Raw genomic sequence first — 25545 nt, forward strand, 5'->3', positions numbered from 1 at the left:
AGTTCTTGGTTATATAGCGGGTGGGGTAACCAGAGCACCTCCAATATTTTTTTTAAGTTTTCTCCAATGGTTATTAACAAGCAGCTCACCAATTTTGCCAAGGGTTGTGCCTTAGTATGTAAAGTATGCACAATTTGCTAATGTAGTTTGCTACTGTGTGCAATTATATGTGCAAAGCCAGATTTTTCATGTACATTGATGCCTTTATAAATATATTAAAAGGCTTACAATTTATGATTTGCAATCTCAATTGATATTGACCATTCGGTGGAATTATTTCAGGCACTATTATTTATGCCTGTGCATTTTTTTCTTAGATTATGCTTCAAAGAGACTTACATAAAAATGTTGATGCCTTTGCTTTGAAGAAAATGTATTTTCTTTTTTCTTTTAGTACAACACATTAACATCAAATATCTTGTGTAGTAAAATGATTCAAGCCCCTGGAACTCAAATAATTTTCTAATAAAAAATGCATGAGAAAAATAAATGCACTTTATGTTCCACAAGAAAAGGCAGTTTCAACAGACTAATACTCAAAGAAAATTCATTTTATCAACCAGCCATTCCATTCTTTGGTGCTGTTACAAGTTCCTTGCAGTTGCTAAGCAACCATAATTCATAGTACCTTTTAATGGATACTCTGCTACTGGTGAGAACATTAAGGTGAAGAGAATAAATGCCTTGGGTGAATCTTGAAATCTTTCATTATGCATGTCATTCTATTTCTGTAATGCTATAATGCTGAAATGTTTCTGTGGCAGGAAGCTGAGTTGTAGTAATTGCATATTCCACTCATATATGTTTTGTAAGCAGAGCAGCACGTACTTGTCTAAAATGAGTTATTTGAAACATGATTGAAATTGGCCTTTTCTACTGCTAAAGGTAGTAAATAAATCTAAAGGGAAAAAAGGGCAGCTCTAGTATAAAATGTTTGAAGTTTCTAGAAAGAACAACACAATTTTATAGCATAAATAAGACGTGATTACATAGCAAGGTGATCAACCATACCCTAATATACACAATCTGAAATACAGAACATAAAACAATGGCGTAGGCAACAGAAAAAGTAATTATTTTGGATACTAATAATATTGCCTTCTAGTCAAATTAATATTTTAATGTATATTTATAATACACATTATCGCCATAATGTATGGGATATATTATCACTCTATTGACCTCTGGCTACAGTTAAGATCAAAATGAAAATAAACGAGTGTCCTGTATATAATAATTTATTTTCTATGACTTCAATACTTGTTTTATCTATTATTATTATTATTATTATTATTATATATTATTATTATCATTTATTTATAAAGTGCTGACAAAATTATTAACAATTTACAGTTGTGTTATTTTTTATTCAATAGTGAGTGAGCTTAGCCGAATAATTTTAATATAATTATTTGTACAAGGATAAGGCATGGATTTATTTATACTTCTTATGCACAATATGTTTGCATACACTTAACCTTAAATACTGCTATTGAATTCATTGCTGTGTCGAATGAGAAAATGCTATCCCATTCAAGAAATAATATTTTTTAAAGCCAAACTGTGTGACAAATAAATCAGATGAACAATATAATTTATCAAAGTAGGAAGAGAAAAGCTAAACATGACCCATCAAGCAGAAGGTCATCCAATAACCATTTGCGCAGATGAAAATGGTCTGGCTGAAACATTAAATGCAAATTACTGTTTGCTAGAGATTTCATATGATGATTCCAATCCCATTTTAAAAGCATTTAATTGTGGTTCACTTACACTATTTTCTATTTAAATAATGATCGTATATTGTATGTTTACTTACTTACAATTTTAAAGAGATTAGATATTGAGGATCAAATGTGAGACCAGTATTATTCATGTTTTAGATGTAACATAATATATTTAATTTCTTAAATGTATTTATTTTTGTTATTTTTTAAATGTTAGTTATTCACAACATTAGTTGTGAATGTATGAATGTTTATTATTGCCAAATATAATTACAATATAATAAAGTGATGTCTGCTATGTTATTATATTAGAAGTTGAATGATTGCATACATTGTTTGGATTTTACAAAGCCAAATCATAAAGTGGTGCAGTACAAGATCTCTGATTTAATTTTGCACCCGTTCTTACACTGCTGAGCAGGCATTTCTGCAGGAACATGTTTTCTTTTTACATGGGAGAAATTCTGTGTTCTGGTATCAAAATGTTATTACTATGTTGGTTATGCATATAAATCACTAAAATTTTCTTATATGCCCATGATATGAAAATGTACTATAAGAGTTGAAGATAACACAAACCTGAAAATACTTGATTTTTGTTTTATGAAGGTCTACTTGTGCAACCTTTGTACACAGTAAGGCTGTTTTTAATTATTATTTTTTCTCTCTAATCTAAGAATGTTTCGGATACTGCAACCTACACTTTAAAACATTTGATATAAAATTAGTGTTGTCTTACTTTATTGGGTAATTTAGATTGAAAGGAACATCACATTTTTAAAACTCAACATACTAAGGAATTACATACAAAATTGGAGGACACTACAACATAGTGTTAACAAATAGATTAAAATCTGTCTAGTTAGGCCTTTAAAACAAACAAGATCTTAATAAACTGGATGGATAGACACAATCTGGCTTTAGACATAAACCATTTCAAAAAGGTGTAAAAATTTAATTGCCTTCAGTTGTGCAAAATGTGTCTGTTTGTTTCATTTTCTTCACTATTTGCACAAACATGACACTGATTATATCAATTACCATTACATACTTTAATAAATATTTGGAAAACTGGACTGTGCTTTTTATTTTAATAAGCCGACAAAAGCAAAAAATATCTACATTGGTGACTGAAGAATTTGTTTGCTATTCCAATTATTTCACTGAAGCTGCCTTCATAAGTCTTTACTGCTGCCTTTGGAGTTTCTCCTACATACCCAGAAAAAATAATTAAAACACCTGAAATGGGGCACAACATATGCATACAACTAAGTATTAAAAAGTACAGCAATTGACTAACAAATCCTACTGTACAATATAAACTGTTAAAAATATCTACATTAGGGAAGAGATATCTATCTATCTATCTATCTATCTATATATATATATAGTGTGTGTATATATATATACATATATATATATATATATATATACATATATATATATATATATATATATATATAGGCTAACTTTGCTGCTCACCTCTATTTGGGGAATTCAAGTGTGTTGCATGCCGGCGGCCACTAGATGGCTCCCAACGGAGCACCACTAGATGGCTCCCAATGGAGCACCACAAGCGGCCGAGCAGAAATGACAAAAAAGTAACCACTTTCAGTGCTCAAACGGGACTTTTCGCTGGCGCGGCAATGTCCCATCATTTTGAGGGGCTGCTAACTATTTTCATATAATTAATGTATAAAAACAGCTGGGGCCTGATTCGGAGCCGTATGTAATGATGACGGTGATGGAGTTGAGAGACATTTTGCTACTGCGCGAAAAACCCTAAAAACCCTTATGGTGCACGTGTTACACAGAGTGTACACACAAAAGCTCTTTTGCCATTGAGACGCATAAAATAGTGCTGGGTGTTCCTGGGCAGTGACTGGGAGGTGGCTTAACAGATGCATGGAGATGGCCTGTGTTATGGGAGAGTCGCAGGCGTGTTGCTGAAGTGTTTGTGTACTTAGACGCTCAATCGTTCACTTTAGAGGCCATACTTACATGGTAAATCTGCACCTGCCATAGAGCTGGTGTAAGTTTTCATGGTGCAACTGTTCTTAGTGCCTAAAGCTGTACCAGGGATATTGCAGCGTGTATGGATGCTGACAGTGGCAGTCTCAGTCCAGCACAAATGTACACCAGGGAAGGACTTTGTAGCATCATTTACATAAAGTTGCGACCGCCAAAAGACGCAGTCAAGTCTGTGCACACCTCTGAATCGGCCCCTAAATGAGGTAATTTAATTAAAAATGATCAGTCTGACTTACTCCGAGTCAGGGAAGACTACATTATCCCTAACTGCTGAGTGTACCTTGGGCATAAAACTAATGTTCACCTCCCATAGAGTGCCCTCTTTCCTCATGTTATCCTCGTAGCACTATGCATGCAACCTGTGCTTCTCATCTTTTGTCTCCACACCTGTCCTAACACTGGGTACAGGCTCGTCAAGTGCCCAACTGAATACCCCTTCCTGCTGCCCACCCCTGCTTGCCCTACAAGACACAGTGAGTTGCGCTACCATCGCCCCTTGTTCTCATTCTATATACTCTGTTATTTTATTGCATTGTGTTGTTTTTAAGATACGTCAATTTAAATTGCATGGCAGGCTACTTATGATATATCATTACACTGTTGCTATGCATATTCCTTGTAAAACGCTGAAGACACTTTATAGCGCCATAGAAATAAAAGATTATAATAATGTAGAAGTGGTGTACAATACAGAAAAAACTATAAACACGCTCATACATGCAATTTCATAAATAAAAGTAATAATTCATGATGTACAATAACTAAGAGAGATAAAGTTGTGAACAAATTTGTGAAAATGATATTCACATAACCAAATCACCAGTGGATAATATTAATACATTACTTAGAGAACTCATTATGTATATACATCAATTGGTGTTACACATGCCCTCCACAGAAGGTAATGTTATTCTTTGTAACAACTAAGGGTACATGGAGCACACTGAAAAGCATGATTCATTTAATTTCAGCAGCATAACATGTGGATCCTGTACTATTCTAAGGAGTCTTAACTAGGGTGAATGTCAATTTTATGTCAGTACTGTACCTCAAGACAGGGCCGCCATCAAGGGGGGACTGTCAGGACTGGAGTTCTGGGCCCGGACAGACAGAGGGGGCCCCCCCGCAATCCCGACCAGCTGCTCACAGGCCCACCCTCTGCCCGATCCGGCCCACAGGCACCGCCGACTGCCGTGGAAACAGTTTGGGGTCTTTTTTTGGAGATGGCGCATGACATCACACCGCACCAGCTGAGGAGCTGCATCACTTGAGGGAAAGGACTTGAATCTGGACGGAGGCTACCCTGGATGGAGCAACAAGAAGGTGCGTGGCGGCTGGGGACACAGAAGGGGCTGGGCTTGTGATACAGAAGGGGGCTGATTGGGGACACAAAAGGGGGGCTGAACATAAAGAAGGGGCTGATTAGCAACACAGAAGGTGGCTAGGCTGGAGATACAGAATGGGGCTGGTTGGGGACACAGAAGGGGTCTGGGCTGGAGACACAGAAGGGGGGTTGGCTGGAGACTCAATAGTGGTCTGGCTGGAGATTCAATAGGGGTCTGGCTGAAGACACAGATGGGGGTTGGCTGGGGTCACAGAAAAGGGGCCGGCTTGGGAGACAGAAGAGAGGCTGGCTGGAACTGGAGAGACACTGCAGGGCTGGTGTTGCAGAAACACCGGGGGTGGCGGGGCCTTGCATATTTTGACAGTCCCGGGTCCCACAATTTCTGATGGCAGGAATGTTCCCAGGCTAACAAGAAATTTGTGGCGTGTCATGTTGGCCGCCCCATTTTCAGTAGCCACGCCACTTTCATTGTTTGGCCACGCCCATTTTTTGTTGCGCGCAAAACGTATTTTGCTATAGGGAGGGAGGGTGTGCCCTAATCTTAAATTTGCCCTGGGCTCCAAAGACCCTAGTTACACCACTGGAATTGAAACAACTAAGTGTGACATGGGCAAAAATAAATGAAATCAGAAAGGGAGCAAAAACATTTTCACGCCACTGTAACCGGTCATAAAACGCACTCCAGCCGCCGGGTCACTTACCTGGTTCCCCGCTCCATGATCAGACTCCGTGACAGACTTCCTCCAGCTACAACTTCATCTCACCTCCAATGCTGGCTGCTGGACACAGCCATGACACTCTGAGTCAGATGACTGTTCATCCACCAACAGTAGACCAGATAGCTATCACTCTGCAGCCAATCCCTGCTCTCCTAGGGATATATAAGGATTATCTGAGAACTGAGCACTTGAAAGTGCAATGTTGTCTTCAGCCCAGCTGAAGAAGCATTAGAGAGAGCGCCTGTGGATATTGTATTCCTACTCAGTGACTCCTGTGCAGATTTCCTAGCTCCAGCTCCAGTGTCTGGTTCCATCCCTGAGATCCTTTACCATTGGTTCCAGTTTGATATCCTATACCACCGGTTCAAGTTCGATATCCTGTAGCATCAGTTCCATCCCGGGGTCATCCAGTCTGGTACCTTTCCAGAGATTCAGTCATCTGCTGCCAGCACAGGGAAACCCAAGACAAGGACTCGGACCTGCACGTCAGGTGCAGCTGAGCCCAAACTCCCGTTGCTTGGATCCCTGGTGAAAACCATCGGTGTGTTAGGCTCTGCACCTCTTTTATGGGTCTCAGTTAATTTCCCAGTACTGTTCAGCTTCCTGCAGCCTCAGATTAAATCTAATGAACCTTAGCTATATAAGACCAGCCAGTTTCCAGACATCCACTCCAGAACCCACTCCTGCCAGAGACTCAAGTCCGGATCCATAGACAAATCTGAACATGACAGTGTTAACCCTCTATAAGATATTCTACACAATTACGTCCCCTCTACACAGTTCACTATGTTCTCTTTCTACACTTACACAATCTGATGGACTAATTTGTAATATGTAGCTCTTATCCTCATGTATCAAATTCCTATTCTAAACTATATACTGTATGACTTGAGCCGTGTATCCACTTGCAGACAGTGGAATGAAAGTACGATTACAACATCGTAATCGTACAGTCGTTCCTCATCCCCTGTAGTGCCTACACTGAACGATATGTCATTCAGTGCAGGCACCCTCCCTCATTCCTGAACATGGCCAATCTGTCGTTATCAGCAGAATGACTGTCTTGTTCAGGCAATGATTTATGTCGGAAAATGGCCAGCGAGAGCGCGCATCACTGGTCGTTTCCGACATTACACTGCCTAATTTATGTACGATTAATGAGCGATTGAATGATTACGATGTCGTAATCGTTCAATCGCTCATTTATATCTGCAAGTGGATAAGCGGCTTTACACACAAATATAAATAAATAATGAAATAATTTACAAGTTCATTTTAGCAAACTCCATCAATGCTTATTGTACTTCCAAATTTAAAACTTGCTGTGGATAACTTTAAATTATTTCAAAGTGGTTACTGATCCAGTATATTGAGCTAATTGTATAGTTCAAAATGTGATGATAGATTTGTGAACTTTTTATAGAATTAAAAATTTGAGCTAAATTTAAGCAAGACAAACAGGTTCAACCATATTTAATGCAATATGAACATTTATGAGCTTAATGTATAATATTTTAATGGCCAAACAGACATAGAGAATCACTGTGCACACTAAGAGTTGCAGTAAATGGCTATGTCAGAGGTTCCCAAATGTTGTCCTCAAGGCACCCCCAACAGTTCAGGTTTTAGAGATATCCATGGTTGAGCACAGTTGGTTAAATCAAACTGACTGAAGTCACCTGTGGTCAATCATGGCTATCTCTAAAACCTGAACTGTTGAGGTATGTTGAGGACCGAGTTTAGGAATCTGTTTTTTTAAATTTCATTACCTAACACATAAAAACAAAGGATAAACAAAACATAAATGCACAGCCAAGATTAGCTGTTCATATATTTCTTTTTTAATATTTTGAAGGTGTTTATATATAATATAATGTTCTCTGTTCAGTTCCTTTTCTTTCAATTTCAATATTTTTGAGATTCTCTGAAAAGTATAAAGCTGTTGAAACAGGCTGAGCGCAAAACTACTGTAGTAGCAAAAGGTGCTGCTGTTACATGGCATCCAAGCATCAAGTGTATAAACAGTATGTGGGGTCTTTTAATATGTGTTCTATGGCGGCATTTTGTGCATGTGATACAGGGGAACAGAAGCTGCCTAATGCCGCCCGACTATTCAAAGAAGATGAAGGAAAAACTGCATATCCATCTACATATGAACAGGATTACAAGATGATTTTAGTGGTGGGACAGCCAAGTGGTGGGATATTCTTGGCTAATTTGGGTATTTTTGGTTGACAACTACACTCCTTGGTCAATAATGGCCACACTACACATACACTGTGGTACATCATAACTGATGCCCTTACAAAATACTGCTATTGGACAACAGCAGCGGCTTCTACCCTCTTGGATGAGGGAGGCTGTTGCTGCCGAAGATAAGGATACAGTCGGTCCAGTCAGCCGGGTCCTGACACCTGCACAATGGATCTGGCAGGCACCTGGACCAGCGACTGCGTACAAGAGGAGGTGGCACCGCACATGCACAAAACACCAGCTTCTAGGGACTGCAACGGTTGCAGTCCCTAAAAGGCGGTTATGGCTGCCCCAAAGTCAGCATGCTCTCTGCTAATCGCAGTCCGGACTGACAGTCTCAGGGGGAGAAAACACCTCCCCCTGTGACTGTGTGATCTCTGTGTGACTGGCAGGTTGTGCTTCCAGTGGGAAGCCACTGCCAGTCACCGTGTAGTCAGTGCAGTCACGGACAACAACTGGCTCACTGAGGTGGTGAATTTTACTGAGGGTAAAATCTGACACTGGATACACACATGTATTTAATTTTTAGGCACTGTTACATCCTACTCCAGAATTTATTGTAGGTTCAAAGAGGTTGCAAAGAAATTCCTTAGTTGACATTTTTAGCTTAATTGTTTATTCTTCAATCCTCAAAAACTCCAATCTGTTTGTGGACCCTAAACCAATACTTTCAGTTCTTTGTGATCCGCACTGTATATTACATGCCTTGCTCTTGAAGTCATTTTTGTTAGTCAACCATATTAGAGGGTTTTTCAGTTGGATACATCATTATACTAACCAGGGTTTGATGGAAGACAAAATATTTAGCCATGATTTTGGAACCTTTTCCAGCGGCATGATTACTGGCAACTCTTGTTTGTCATAGGGCCTGATTCAGAGTTGTATGCAATGCTGATGTTTTCGCAGTTGAGTGATTAACGGCAATCTGCTCATGCATCTAAGTTGCAATGTGAATGTGTCAAGATACATTACCATAGCTGCTCTCAACAACTATTTACCTGCAGCATGATTGACAGATGGGGAATGTTAGGGGAGGCAACAGGGAGTGGTGGCAAGAACAAAGGTGTGTCATGACCATTGTCGACTCCAGAGGTGCGGCTGCAGCGCAGTCCAAAATTCAAATAGGGGAGCCACACAAACTGCAACCCCAAATGCTGCCAAACATTGCTGGCCTGGAATAACTGGCAGTCACTGTGACTCCATTATTTGAATTTTGGACTGTGCTGCAGCCCCACCTCTGGAGCCACCACTGGTCATGACCATTTTGAGGGATGATCCCTTACGCAAGAAATATAGCTTCGGCATCTCAGTTCCCACAGCCATTCTGTGGGACCATAGACTCATTCAGGACTGCGATAATCAAATGATCTGCATTCGATGCTGCGTATTTGTACCCAGATGCTACAACTTTTTATGCAGCCGCTTGGATTTGCAAAGCTGCAGGTGGGCATCTCAATACGTTCCTCTGCGTTTCTATGTTGTTGTTTTTTTGTTGTTTTTTTAAACACATTGGTTGGATCATCTAAAGCTGGGCATACACTATACAATTTTCTGTCAGATATCTGTCCAATCTGGCTGGTTGGAATGAAAACCTGGTAATGTATGGGAGCAAATGACAGTCGATCACTGAAAAAAGGACAAAAAAAAAATTGTTCAAATTGGTAAAACTTGTGTGTTTTAACCAATTTGTCTGAACGACTATTTTCCAGTGTTTGTGAGCAAATGGACGATTGTCATTTGCTCCCATACATTACCAGGTTTTCATTCCAACCAGCCAGATTGGACAGATATCTGACATAATATTGTATAGTGGATGCCCAGCTTAACTCAAATTATCTATTCTCTTAGAGGCTTTTTTTAAAACAATAAACAGAAGTGGAAAATATTGGATCAACAGTATGTGTTCAATAAAGACTTCGTGTAGTCAGCTACTTTTTTCTTCTATTATTAGATTAATATTAGCTAGGATACATTGTAGGTCAAACCAAAGCAGAAACACAGATCATTTTAAGAGGTTCACAAACTTTCATCGTTTTCCTTTACAAAGCCTTTTGCTCTGATGCCAGCCAAAAACATCAGACCGTAAAATCCATAAACAGTCACAAATGCAAATTAGAAAAATACTGACCAGAGTCACAGTAAAGACAGTAGTAGTTCCAGTACCCTATATTTATGTTCCCGATGTCACATAAGATAAGTCTTTGTACAATATTATTGAATACAATGGAATAATTTCTAAAATAAAATGCTTGACTGATAAAGCTATGATAAATTGTGCAAAGAATATCTAATTATTCAATGCCTTTATCCCCCTGTCACATTGTTTAAAAGCATTTCTTTTAACACAATGTGACATCCATTTCATTTCAGACTAATGCTTGCGTTATTTGATACTGAAGTAATTAGAGTTGACATCATCTATTCTTTACTGTCCTAAAAGAACTTCCAGACGGGTGTACTGTTATGTTTTATGCATTACAGGAGCAAAATGCCACAATATTTTGGAAATATTTCTTCAGAAACCAGTAATCAAATTGTTTGTAATCAAATTCTGTGCTGAGCTTTGAAAGCTGCATTATTCAATATGCTACTGATTCTTTTCTGTAATAGCAACATACTTTATTAGGAATGCATGTGGCTTTAATACATCTCCATTTGCTGATTTACAGCACTCCCAATAGACCGAAGGAAAAAAAATGCTTTCGCTCCATAGGCACTGCACAAAAAATACCTATGTGTTGCTTGTCAAAACAGTGAGTACAAAGAGAATAAGCTCTGTCACAAGTGAAATACAGCAATTAAAATACTCACTTCAGTCCTTTGTTTTCTATGCTTTTTAATCACATAATAATAGTGTGTTTTTTTTCTAGCACAACAAAATAAAAACAATAAAAAAATTAAAAACAGTATTCGTGTATATGCATTTAAAACTAATACATATTCCTGCTTAGTCAATTTTTACCTTACTTGATTTATTAAAAAGTAATATGCTGTAGTTCATTAGAAGGTGCAGTGCTATATCACACTGGGCATGTATATTGTTGCATATCTCGGCCAGTATAATACAGGTTGAGTCTCCCATATCCAAATATTCTGAAATATGGAATATTCTGAAATACAGAATTTTTTTTAGCATGACTGAGATAGTGAAATCTTTGATTTTTGTTGGTTCAATCAGGGGTGTATCTAACTATTGGCTGGGATGGCACTCGCCAGGGGCGCCGGCCGATAGGGGGGCGGCGCCCAGCGGTGCCACCGCGGCCAAATCTGTATGTGTTGTTGCTGCAGTGCTGCTGTCATAATCCAGAAGCAAGCCTCAGTGCAGATGAAGAGGGAGGAGAGTGAAGGGTGACCTGGGCCAGTCAGCCACATATGATCCGTCAGTCGGGCGATGCGGCGGTGTCCGGAGGCGGGGCAGGGTCTGGCAATACTCCAGATCACAGGCTAGCTCCGCCTCCTCTGCCCGAATCCAGACGCTGACTTGTGGAGCACAGAACGGACTGGGCACTGGCAGCACTGCCGCTGAGCTCCTCTGGGAGGCTCAGATGTGCCCGGCCCATGCGTAGATGCGGCGGCGTGACATCAAGGTCATGCACGCCGCGTTGCCTGTCTGCCCGGCTGCCCCTCCAGTCGCCCAGGATCTAGCTGTAACCGTCACCCCAGCCTTTCAAAGACCCGTGGAGGTGCCCTGACAGTGAAGGAGGAGCAGAGAAGAGATAAGTAAAGGGGGTGGGGTACCGGAGCGCACACAATAACAGACACTGATAGGTATGGGGGTGAGGGGGGGGAGCAAGCCCACTGGTGAGGAGGAGGGAGGGGGGGGGGTTGAGTGCAGTACTTCTTCCCCATAGTTTGAATGAATATACTGTTGCATTCTTGGGATATCGGTCGATTGGTAAATAAAAAAAGGGCATTTTGAATGTCGACAGTAAAAAGGTCGAATTGGTCATCATGTTGACTATCATGCTGTCGACATGTATTTAGGTCGACAGGGATAAATTGTAAAACAAACCGATCACTTTTCCCAACCACCAGTAGGCAGGGTCAATTTAATGGTGGCTACAGTACTTATGCATTCACTGGACATCCCAAAATATGATTTTGATTTGATGCCTTTAAAGACAATCAGGTTATCGTGACTCTTGAAATTCATTTATGACGTCAACAACAAACTGTATATAATTAACACCATTAATTCAGCATGGAGAACAAGGTTTGCAAGCCAGGACATTTTCATTAATTTCACACTTCACTACAATGCAACATATCTTACCACTGAAAGGGAGTTTGAAATCAGAGAACCATCTTGGCCCAGCATACTTGATACTGTAATCGCTGGCAAATCCATATTTTGTGGATGAAACTGAAGTAGACCATTCTGAGCCATTGGATGACAGAGGGATTGGTATCCTGATTCTGCCTCCGACAAAGGGACAAGAGCATGTTCTGGCAGTGATGGTGGTGTGATAGGTGGGATGTTAAAGTCTTCATTCTCTAGACTGTGGCCGGGGTAAGACTGCGGAGTAAAAATACAAAAAATTATATATACATAGATTACTTCTATTAATCACAAACATACTTCGATTTTCAAGTAAAGTCCTATTTACTCAATAAAATCACAATGTAAACCCTAATAGATGATGGTGCTGCACTTACAGTGTTTTGTTTGGAACTCTATTTCCCCAAAGGCATAACAAAGTCTGGCATTTGTAGAATTTCCATTAAGCTCAGTTTTCTCAAGAATCAAAAATAATGTAATAAATTCCTAGGGTCCTATTAAGATTCTTGCAGAGTTGAAATTGTTGCTGAATATTTTTTTTCTGCTGGTCTATGGAAAATAAATGTAATTTACAAAATCAACATTTGATCAGAAAAGCTTTCACTGTATTGCCGACATATGCGATCAGCAGTTTGCAGCAATAGCTACTTCAGATAGCATAAATTTTAATAACATATCACACATTATATATAATTATATATATATATATATATATATATATGTAGACACACACATACAAACACAGTTATTAGAATGTTTGCAACTGTGTAGTAGCTTTTGTGATTCCATTGTATTGTATACAGCTGTTCTCCATTCACTAGCTATGTCAACATACCTCAACCAACAGTTATATTGCAAATAGTGTTCCTCTCTCAGTGTTGCTACCACAAAGCTGTCCCTGTGTGCACTGCCACCACATAAATATTAAAATTCCCATAAAGAAGTGCAGACTATAGAGAGACTTCTGTACAGGACCGGATTAACAATGGGGAGGGTGAAGCTGTTGCTCCAGCCCCCCCTCCCCCGCATCAAAATAGGCCCACAGCATTTGCTGTCTGTGGTTCCGTAGACAGGAAACATTTGTTTTCCTGATACAGCCTGTCCTGCCTGCCAGAACTCGTCCAAGGCTCCTTCGAATGAAACCCCAGTGCATCCCCCTTTCGTCCGCCACAGTTCAAACACCAAACATCAAATAGTGGCGCAGTGGAAGTCTTCCCTAGCCCTTACTGAGCCACATAGTGTCTTGGTGCCTCCGCATGATGTCACCTATATGTCACCTGTCACTGTTATACAATGGTAGAAAATTTTCAAGGGCAATGGAGACTGCTGTATGGTGCTGAGGAGTGTCCACACAACAAGACACTATGTGTCTCACTAAGGGCTAGGGAAGACTTCCACTGCACCACTATTTGATGTTTGGTGTTTGAACTGCAGCGGACGACAGGGGGGTGCACCGGGGTTTCATTCGAAGGAGCCTTGGACGAGTTCTGGCAGGCAGGGGTGTTTCTTTGGAAGATCTACTGGAATAGTATCTCAGATTCAGCTGTTGGACCCAGAGTTCAACAGTAACTGTTGTTGCTATCTTTGTTCTTCATTTACATGGCATCTTCAGTGGCAGCAGCTGAAGCCACAAATTATGTGCACATAGCGAAGACATGTCCTGGTTCTGCCATTTTAATCAGTTGACCTTATCAGGAGCTCTTGACATGTTCTGTAGCACAGGGGGTTAATGTTGGTGATCAGCAGATAATAACTAATAAGGGGCATATCATTTCAAATATGATCTATCCTCTTTCAAGTGAGGGATCCTCATAGTTTCTTGAAGCCAGGAGGGAGGAGTATTGCAACACCACCAAACCCCACCCGTGGGCTGATTAATGGTTTCTGCAGTGTACTATAGGACGTTATTGTCTGATGATCGCACAGGGTCACCAGATAAAAGCTTCTTAGGCGCCACATCATTTGAAAGAGAGGACTCCCCTCCTTTAAATTAGGGTGTCCCATAGCCTTTAGGTATCAGGATGGGGTAGATTTTCTGCAAAGTACTGGCTGAGTGCATGCTCTGTGACAACATCATGCACTATAGCAATGATGTCATCACACAGCAACTCTTCCCCTGGCCACTACCAACAAGTAATGGGCAGAGCAAAAAGGATTCATATAATTTTTACAACTTTGAGAACCATAACTGCTAAGGACGAGCATTTGAAGGGGTTAATTATGCAGTTAAATTAGAATGTGTTTATAAAGTATTAATAATATAAAAATATACATATTTACAACAATATTTACCAAGTCTGCTGATAAAGATAAGGAAAAAGACAGGTACCTTCAAAACGATAAGATGAGGGTCCTAGTATAGACATTGTGAGCTTCCAGGAAGTGCTTATACAGTATATACCATGATTACAATTACCACTACAAGACTCTGTTCTTCTACCCACATTTGGAACTCCTTACCACCCTGATCACATTCTTCACAACCCTAAAATCTTTAAACATTCCCTAAAAATGTTATTACTTTATTACAGTTTACCCTTCACCCATCTACATAACTCACAACTATAGACGCTCAAAACTGCCCACATCTCATCTCAGCTGTGCTCTTTTCCCGTGGGTACAGTAGGTGTAATTTTTGTATTATTTCTGGTAATACTACTAACAATTCTTTGATATGAATGAAGATTTTGTCCAATGGCACAGGGTGCCTAGAACAGGACCCCGCTGACTGCAGCCTTAAGACACTTCGGGCACTTAGCTTCTTTCTGGTTGTGTTGGTAACTCAGAGCACATTATCACCTGCTGCAGTCCTAGTCTCCATGTCTGATAGTAGTACCTGTCCTGTTACCAGCAGCAACAGATGAGATCAGAAGTAACAGAGAAATTTTGTTTAGGGTAATTCCAGCCAGTTGAGATAAGCAATTTACATGGGCTGATACAATGATATGGGGCAGTGTTTACAGTCTAGGTTGCAGTCCTGGGTTAGTGATGCCACCTGGCTGATCAATTGGAACTGAAGGAAGAAGATTGGTATGGAAGCCTTTAGATAGAAGAGAATGACCTCTTTCTTCAGGAGATGTTCCTGCAAACCTTGACTTAAGAGTTTATGTTGTAGTGGTTGTGTTTTGCTCTTTGGTATTGTCTAAGTGTTTCCATGCTTGTGCCAGTAAAGCACAGTTAACAGTGGCCAATATGAAGCATATTAGGTTGAGTGCTGTGGGAGGATTTTTTTTGTCGATATCATCTGCATGGGGATCACAGACACAATCTTCAAGGATGATTATTTCAGTGGGAGGTACTCATTGGGTAACCATGTTGGGCAGGAGTGAGTGGTATAACCCATCTGATTGGCTGATGTTGATTAGAAGAATCTTATTCGGTTTCAATTTCCAAATCAAATTTCCAAATGTAGTTACAATAAAACTTTTCTAATAAACAAGCTTTAATTTCACCATATTTTGGTTTTAATTTCAATATATAAAGGGGTAGATGTATCAAGGAGTGTAAAGTGTGGAGCAGTGGACCAGTGGAGAAGTTGCCCATAGCAACCAATCAGCATCTGTCTATCATTTTATAGAATGTACTTAATAAATGCTTCATCAAAGGTGATTGGTTGCTATTGGCAACTTCTACAATGGCCCACTTTTCCACTCTTTTCACTTCTTGATACAGTAACACCATAGTAGTACTAAGTATTATAAGTATTATGTATCAAGGTTTGTGTCATCTAGAAGGTTTATACACCACTTGCAACAATATAGCTAGCAGACATGACACCTTAAAGATAATTACTGAGTTAAGATGCAGTCATTCTTAGCAATGACAATTACAATTACTATCCTTCACTATTATCATAACATGAAATATGACAGCAGCAATTATAATGTTTCTAGAGAAACAAAGCACAAGAAAAAATGTCAGATGTTGAAAAATGAGAATTCTACCCTCTAGAATAATCCCACATATCCTTATATACGTGCTGTAGGAGCCAGCTCTGTGGGTGCTTGATCACCCCCAATATATTTATACTAATAATGCCTATACATAGCATGATCAGTAATCATGGCTCTCCTACTACTGTGCAGACAAGTGGAATTCATAGCTCCAGAAAACAAATCGAGCTGCTGTCATTGTTTGATTCTCAGTCAGCAAATGACCTATAGAAAGATAGAAATGAAAACAGGCAAGCACTGATAGTGTATTAAACTTGCTATTGGAATAAATGATGTGCTCTCTTGTATAACTACAACAAGATTAACTCATATTAATAGCAGTGGTGTTTTACGAGAGGAGGGGGCCCATGTGCAGCCTTCATTTGGCCCCCCTCCTCTCTGTCAGCGCACTGTTGTAGTAACATGGCACTGCCATGAAGGATAAGCTCAGTGAGTCATCAGTCAACAGAAGCGCGTGCAATGCAGAGTTGTGCATATGCCTTAATACACCAGTTCTCAGATGGATCTTTTGCACTGAGTATAGGACTGACGCAGGTGCAGAGATTTGTGCAAATCAGCATACGGGTAAATACACACAAATTGTTCAGCGCCCGCATTGTCTTCAACTGTACATTATCCCCATTTTCCTTAAATCATAAAGCAAATTAAAGATTTTTGTTTTAAATGTTTGAAAATGCCAATAAATACAAGATTAATATGGCCAATCAAAGCTGTTTGACGACACTTCAATAATTCCAGGCAGAATAAAATGTTTGTGACATTAACGGGCATATTCAATTACCCGCGGTATTTACTGCACGGGAAAACTCCGGGTTTAACTTCCCGGACCTATTAAATTATATATTATCCATAGATTCCACATTAAATACTGGAATCTATGGGTTTCGCCATGCATTAAACCCCAAAGGGTGCATTTACCACCAGATTTTACCCCACAGCTCCTGATGCTGCGAGGAAAAATCCTTGTTACCGCAGGGATGCAGGACCTAATTGAATAGTTCCAAGCTAATTGGATATGTGCATAAGAGACTTGAGGGCAGATTCAATTCAACCCCAGCTGCCGTCGTTATCTTGCATTATGCTTTATCTGACAGTTAAAGTAGGCAGTTTGTACTCGCACCTCCATGCGGCCGGCGGTTCGATTCCTGTCAGCGGCAGCCCGACAGAAGCAGAGTGCCACGCAGCGGAAGCCCGACAGTGCTGGAAAACCCGATCGTGGATAGGTAAGTATCCACTAACCTAACCTAACCCCCCTAACCCTAACCCTCCTTAGGGGTGCCTAACCCTAACTTCCCCCCCAAGTGCCTAACCCTAATCCCCCCTCTAAGTGCCTAACCCTAACCACCCCCTTGCCCACTACCTAAACATAAGTCCCCCGTGGGGGTGCCTAACCCTAAGTCCCCCCCGGGGGTGCCTAACCCTAACCCTCCCTCCCCCTAGCCTAACCCTATCCCTCCCGGGGGGGTGCCTAACCCTAAGTCCCCCCCGGGAGCCCTAAACCTAACCCTCCCCCCGTGGCTGTCCGCTCGCAGCGCCCGGCATCACTTCGATCGTGATGCCGGGCGCCGGTCTCCCGGCATCGGGGAAATGCGGGTGTCTACATCTAGACGCCCGGCATTTCACCCTTGCCGGGATAAGACAGTCGGGAAGCCGGCTGCCGGTATATAGGCAGTCGGCTTCCCGATTGCTTCCCCCTCCATAGGCTGCCTGCAGAATCTGTCTTCTGAAGTTGACACATGAAAGCCAGGGCCTCCCATCAGGTTCCACGCTTTTTATCTGAATCTGATCTGTGGAAGACAGTCAACTTTTACCCTGTCTACTACTTACCACACTATAAGAACCATCATTCACCATCATTCATTAGACATGTATTCATTAGAGTAATAATCCTACTATTCTTTGGATTTCTCTAATTCCAGAAAGATTATTGTAAATAACAAAATTATTGATTTGAGAGCATGGCATTTCCCCACAACTAATTATATTAAATAGTAGTGAATATACTGCAAATCACGGAGCTCATTAAATGCAGATTTTACTATATAGGCATTTAAATATTATGATAATGTGTTTCACAGAGAACACTTTGAAAAGTTTAAATAGGATGAACCTTCTCTTTAATTTTTGAATGGCATACATTCAGACTGAAGTGTCTTTTGTCTCAGCAGGACTTTGTGTCGATAGTTTCAGAACATAATGTATTTCTGTGGAAACCTGGAGTCCATTACATAAATCATCTAAACTCTCAGCAAGAATTGTCCAACAGTGCCATTGATATGTTTAAGTCAATGATCCTGAAAACAACTTTTTGTCTTACTTCACATGTTCGACAACACTAATAGATCATCTTCATTTAAAAGCACTCAGCAGGCTAATTTATCAAGCCACAGTTATCAAAACCATATTATCTTTTAGGGCACAACTTTCTTTTGATCTCACTCATCAATATCGCTCATTATATAGGGAACACATGAGCTCTTCTTCACACATAGATGCAGAATCTATAAATTAAATGTTTATTTAGTTTACTCTTTGAGCATCTGAGGAAGAAAGAAAGAAAGAAAGAAAGAAAGAAAGAAAGAAAGAAAGAAAGAAAGAAAGAAAAAAAGAAAAAGAAAGAAAAAGAAAGAAAGAAAATAGGAGAGATATTTTTGATACTGAAAATGTAAAGGCATTTTTGTGATAAAAGTGCGCTATGTGCTGCCTCTGTTACTTCCTGTACAGCCAACGGGCACTAGGACCTGAAGAGGCTGTTGCAGGAAGTGCAACCTTTGACCTGTGTCTTCTGTGCGTGCACCTTTCTCCGATCTGTCCGTAGCATTGGACGTGCCCCTGAGTTCTCCACCAGAACAGAGAATATATAGTACAGTCAGTGGCGCAACTAAGGACGGTCGAGTGGGGTGTGTGCCCTGGGCACTGTCAGACCAGCGGCGTGGGGAGGTGACACCGGCCTTCGTCCAGGTCAGTGGTCTGCATTACACAGTAACAAACACACCATCGGCAGTGTGTTTGGTTTAGCAGCCAATGAGAGTCAGACAGACTCGCTTTGGCTGCTGCACCCACGGCTGGAGCTCACTCAGAAGCTCCTCCTTCCGGCTCCCGTAGTGGGTGAAGGGTTCCTTCCGGCTCTCATAGTGCCGAGTGGGTCGGGAGCAGCCGACAGTGGCGGGCGCAGGAGAGGGAATTCTGGTAAGTAAATTATGTGTTGTGTGTTTGTGTCTGTTTTGGGTTGGGTATGAGATCCTGGTGGTCGAGATGCCGCTTGTCAGAGTACCGACTACGGCATTCCGACAATGAAGATTCCGACAGTGGTAGGTAAGTATATTACAACTAACCCTAACACCTACTCTAACCCTCCCTCCCCGGTACCTCAACCTAACCCCCCCTAGTACCTAAACATAACCACCCCTTCCCTGCACCCTAAACCTAACCCTCCCCTATTAGTGCCTAACTCTAACCCTCCCCCTAGTGCCCAACCCTAAACCTAACCTTCTCCTAACCCTCGTACTGCAGCCGGGATCCTAACGCTGTCGGGATTCTGGCGCCGGTATTCTGACTGCCGGCATCCTGAGATGCTGACTACATCCCGTGTATTTATGTGTAAAAGGTAGCACTACTGGGGGTACTGTATATTGGGCACTGCATAGGGGGCACTATATAAGGGGCACTTAATATTGGGCACTGCATAGGGGGCACTATATAAGTGCTGCACTATGTAAGGGGCACTACTGGTGGCACTTAATATTGGGCACTACATAAGGGGCACTATATAATGGGCACTATATATTTGGCACTACTGGGGGGGTACTGATTAAGGGGCACTACTGGGGGCACTGTATAAGGGGCACTCTGTGGGGCACTGTATAGGAGCACTATATAAGGGGCACTGTATATTGGGCACTGCATAGGGGGCACTATATAAGGGGCTCCACTGGGGACACTATATATTGGGCACTACTGGGGCACTGCATAAGGGGCACTACTGGAGGCACTGTATAAGGGGCCCTACTGGGGCACTGTATATTGGGCACTATATATTGGACACTACTGTGGCACTGTATTGGGGGTACTACTGGGTGCTCTGTATAAAGGGCACTACTGGGGGCACTATATATTTTGCACTACAGGGGGCACTGCATAATAGGCACTGTATAAGGAGCACTACTGGGGGCACTATGGGCACTACTAGGGGCACTGCATAAGGGGCACTACTGGGGGCACTGCATATTGTGCACTTCAACAGGGGGCATTGCATAAGAGGTTCTACTGCTGGGGACATTACATAAGGGGCACTACTACAGAGGGCATTGCATGAGGGGCACTACTACTAGGGGCATTGCATAATGGGCACTAAAACAGGAGGCACTTTATAAGGGGCACTACTACTGGGGGCATTAAGGTGCATATGGAATGGAAAGGAATGTGCACAGAGTGATGATAAATGATGGTGTGTCATGTTGATACGTCCCCATTTTTCAGTGGCCACGCCCAATTTTTCAATGCGTGCACATAAGGGGGGGGGCTCCATTTTTGATCTTGCCCTGGGCTTCAAATACCCTAGTTACACCACTGCGTACCCTATACAGCCCATGAGAACCCTATTAAGACTGTGCCACCACCCCTGAATATATTACCTATATCTTGCTGCCACCACTACGTATAAAGACTTAGTGTATACTACACCTGGCGCACCAAAGCACCCATCAAACCCTACAAATGCTCCTGTCTGCAACTGGAGAATCCTTATAACCTGTACGTACCTGCTATTAACCCAGTGCTTACCTGTTCCTATTTCTACTTGGTTAATAAACCTTCCCTTGGTCAAGTCATCTGCCATGTGGACTAATCTCCATTAGCACACTGCTGCTACCTACCATCACAGTGTATATCATCAATATGCTGTGCACCTGTCTTACTCCCTATAGCTTTAAAAGAGATACTATCCATACCTGCCTTATAACAATCCATCACTGACTATTGCTGTTATTATAATATTTGGTCTATTTACTACGCCTTGGATGGAGAACAAAGTGGACGGAGGTAAAGTAACAGCCAATCAGCTCCTAACTGCCATGTCACAGGCTGTATTGGAAAAATGACAGTTATGAGCTGGTTGGTTGGTATTTTATCTTCACTCACTTTATCTCCATCCAAGGCTTAGTAAATAGACCCTATAGGGAGCTATTTCTCAAAGTCTCCAAGCTAATATAATGTGCCAAAATAAGTTTTTATATTTAGGGGTATATTTATCAAAGTCTCAGAGCGTTCGCCTATTTATCAAAGCCCCTGCTAGTGGAGGATATCCACAAGAAGAGAGAAAGCAAAGATTTGTCTTCTTATATGGCGCACATGTGGAAATTTCTAAAAATTTAATTCTTTATTATTTCTCTTCTTGTGAATATTTCAGTACTCCTTTGTCGATTGGCAGTACCCTCGTTCTTCATCTGAATAATATCTATGATAATAAAAAATATGGGGTTAATACAAATATCACTGTGAAATGTGTGCAGATGTACATATCCCTTTGTACTGTATGTAGTGGAGGATATCACCAGCTATTACACATTGCCTTCACCAGGGGCATTCAGTGATACTTCTCCCATGCAAAAGCCAGGTGAACCCTATTTCTTATGGATAGCTGTGGTACAAGTACATCAGCAGTCCTCCAATTGCCGGAGAGGCACTCAGAGGATAACAAAATGTTTTGTCATCATATTAAAGGATTCTTTTTCCTTTAAATTATTTGTTTACAGTTCTTTTCTATTTTTTTTTAACAAATTTTATTTTACATGTATTTTTTTGTTGCATCTGGAACTGAAAGCCAGAGTATTATCAACAGAGTGTGGCCACACCTCTACAATGCTTGGCCATGCCCCTTAGTATCAGGGAATGACTGGTCTCCTGCCAGCCCTGGGTAAGACTACTGTTACGGCTGCCGGCAAGTGTCACTGGGGACCTGAACTTTGTTTAACATACTGTAATAAACCAAATGAGTTCCAGCTGGCAGGACAGTTTAGGTAATCTGGCACTCAGGAACCAAGAATTTTGTAAAAGCTGGTAAGCATAGTGTGTATTCCTGATCTGGGGTCACGTATGCCTAGCCTCTCCTATTAAAACATTATAAAATTTAGATTTTAGTTTTATTTTTTCATTTAATTTTAGCATACCATGCGAATATTAAATTATTCTGTAACCCAGTGCCCAAATTATTTATTAACATTTACTTATATAGACCCAGCAAATCTGTGCATTACATTTTCCCCTACTGTGCAAAAAGCTTTGCTTATAGGAAAAAACTTAAAGCAAACAGACAGACAGAATGGCTTTTAAACAATACGACATTATTTTGTTTTATGTATATTTGTAATAAAATATTCATTCTAGAAAATGAAGCCTTCATAGAAACAATCCAACCTCAACCGGATAAACAATAGTAAATTGTGTGCTCAAGTGAAGCATCTTTTTAATTTTGAATAATGAAGATGTCAAGCCAAATGCTAGAGTATTTTAACTTAATTAGATAGTCTATTTTTACAGGCTGCCTTTTATTTTCAATTGAAAATTCAGCTTCTCTATGCAAGGCAACAAGAGCAATTCTGTTTATAATGAATACCTCTGGGACTGTATACACTAATCATTACAATCTTGCACTGAAACTGGTTTTAGTAACTAGTTTAGGCTTGTAAGATTTTGTTAAGATTAACTCAATCAATCACAGACGTCCATCTTTATCACAATGAAGGATCTAAAATAGAGACTATTTCATTTAAAAGGAAAATTATACCTAAGCCGGACACATTTTCTGGCCCCTGACAAAAATCTATCCCTTTTTTTAACACTCAACTAAACTGAGGTACCTAAATATTTACCAAAAATTGTTTTGCTATTGGTTAATATAAAAGGAGTATATCTTTTGGACTGTTTAAGGCTTTTAACCTACAAGCTAATACATATTAATATCTACATTTATAATAAGATGCATTATGAAAAAAACAAATTCAGAATGCACATTTATTAGCACAACACATTTTATTTATAGGAACTGAATATTAAATTATGACTATTAAATTGAGCCCATCCATAAGCTTATATTTAATTTTTTTTCGAAATTACCAATTTCTAGATTTTTTGTTACTAATAATTTCACATATTGTTAACTTAAAAACCTTAGACCGCAAACCCACATGTTTATTTTGTTTGTTTTTCTTTGAAAAAAATTTCAACACTAGCATTACTATTATTTTATTAGTGATAAAAAGATAATCATAGGTATACCTGATGTATTTCTAAAAAAAATGTCATGCAATACTAGTGGTAGTGGGTATGGTGACACTAAAACAATGGTTTGCAGCAGGGGTGTAACTAGGTATTTGAAGACCCCATAGCAAAAGTTTGTAAGGGCCACTATGTACCACCCAATGGTGAAAACTGTATATATCACATGTAACTTTGACAAGGATGATGGGCAGGAGCGTCTTTAGAGAGGAGGGGGACCTTCTGTATCCCCCGTCATGAGCTCCCTCCTCTCACTTTGATGGTCGGCAGCCGACTGACGCGGCTGGCAGGCCACCGCAGAATCAATAGATTCTGGGCACTAGAGTGTGCCCGAAATCTATTGCGCATACACAGATCGCAGGGGAAATGGCATGGCCGCTATTTTCCCGGCGATTTCCTCACAGCACATGCGCAAAACAGCAGAAAAATGGCCGCGGTGGCCATTTTCCGGCGTTTGAGCAGTGCTGGGAGACGCGACGCGGGACCTCGGAGAGGTAAGTTTTACATAATAAGGGTGCAGTGTGTGTGGTGTGGGTCCCCCCTGGACCCGGGGGCCCGCACACCCTGTACCCATTATAGATACGCCCCAGATGATGGGGCCCCATAGCAGCTGCACCCCTTACACCTATGGTAGTTATGCTCATGGTTTGTAGCAGGGCCGTAACTAGGGTGGTGCGACCTGTGCCATGGCACAGGGCACCGCAGGGCAGGGGGCGATGTTTGGGCCTTTCAATTCTCCTGTTTATTATCATTCTCACGTTTAGCTTCCTCTTCTTTTATCCCCAGCACCAATGCTCTCTCTGGCACAGGGCACCAAATAGTCTAGCTACGGCTCTGGTTTGTAGTGTCAGACCTAGTAACATTAAAAATGTTAACAAAATGAATATAAAAAATACTAGAATGCATGAGTACTTAAGCCTGCAAAGCATTTCCTTAACCAATGTGCACCGAGGGAAGACTGGTTAGGAGATAAAAGGGTACTTAAGACCTGTGTTCTTTCATTTTGCAGAAGGTTTCTTTGCACCTTTGTTGACTCTTTCCCACTACAACGAGTATATTAGACCCACAGAAACAGATAGTAAGCTATAAATACCAGTCTCTGAATCTCAAGGAGGGTGACTATATGCAGTCCTCTTGATGGCTAGAACCAGTGCCGCCTAATCTGACCAATGCCAGAGAGTTTGAAATCAAGTGCTCAAATAGATAAACATTAATGTATGAAATAGTGAGGACTGAAACTCCAACTTGCCATTGTGGTGTCTCTTGCTTAGTTCTCTGAGAGGGTGCCTGGGACATCTCTAGGGATGAGCAACATTTTCCAAACTGTTCTACTTACAAGTGTTGCTGTGAAATTTTGCACTCTCTGGTGCTGATTTTTGGCCTTAAGAGTTCCCAGTTTTACCCAAAACACAGCACTCCGCAGAATGATCCAACCATCATTGTGCCAGCTATGTACATCGGCTATAAATTCTACAAAATGGGTATTTCACAAATACAGAGTGGAATGGCATTCTGCAGAATAGTGATGCAAAGGTGGAACTCAAAGATTGTATAACCAGAATTTTGCACCTATGGAAACTTGTCTTGTGTGACATTATGATGTGATCTTTGGTCACCTGAGTTCCAATGATTGTTTTTGATGATAAAACGAATATACATAAAGTGGAATGCTCTTATTATAAAGAAGCCAGTGTTTTATAATGAATGGATGATGTACCATGAATGGCTGATATCTGTCATCTATTTATTATTTGTATGATCATTCTTCATAGGGATCAATAGTGCAGGTGCTCTTACTATATTTCCATTACTGACCTTAGCGGGATCTTAATGTGGCTAAAATATAGATAAGTCTCATGTATGTATAATATATTCTGTACATCTTTCACGATGTCATTCCAATCTTAAAGTTACGAAAGCTGCCAATTAAAAATCTATTCATGGAGTATATATCTGTATTTTT

General features: G+C 40.7%; 1 protein-coding gene across 2 annotated transcripts in view; it reads right to left on the reverse strand.

Moving 5' to 3' along the window:
• The window catches only part of TOX (thymocyte selection associated high mobility group box), a 321921-nt gene that overhangs the window by 101036 nt on the left and 195340 nt on the right, over positions 1-25545 (reverse strand). For both annotated transcript variants that reach the window (XM_088469351.1, XM_088469352.1), the window contains exon 3: positions 12349-12591. In XM_088469351.1, the coding sequence (XP_088325477.1) occupies positions 12349-12591 (243 nt within the window). The remainder of the gene's footprint in view (positions 1-12348; positions 12592-25545) is intronic.

Source organism: Taudactylus pleione, unplaced genomic scaffold (assembly GCF_031769625.1).
Source record: "Taudactylus pleione unplaced genomic scaffold, aTauple2 ptg000090l, whole genome shotgun sequence".
NCBI classification, from domain to species: Eukaryota; Metazoa; Chordata; class Amphibia; order Anura; family Myobatrachidae; genus Taudactylus; species Taudactylus pleione.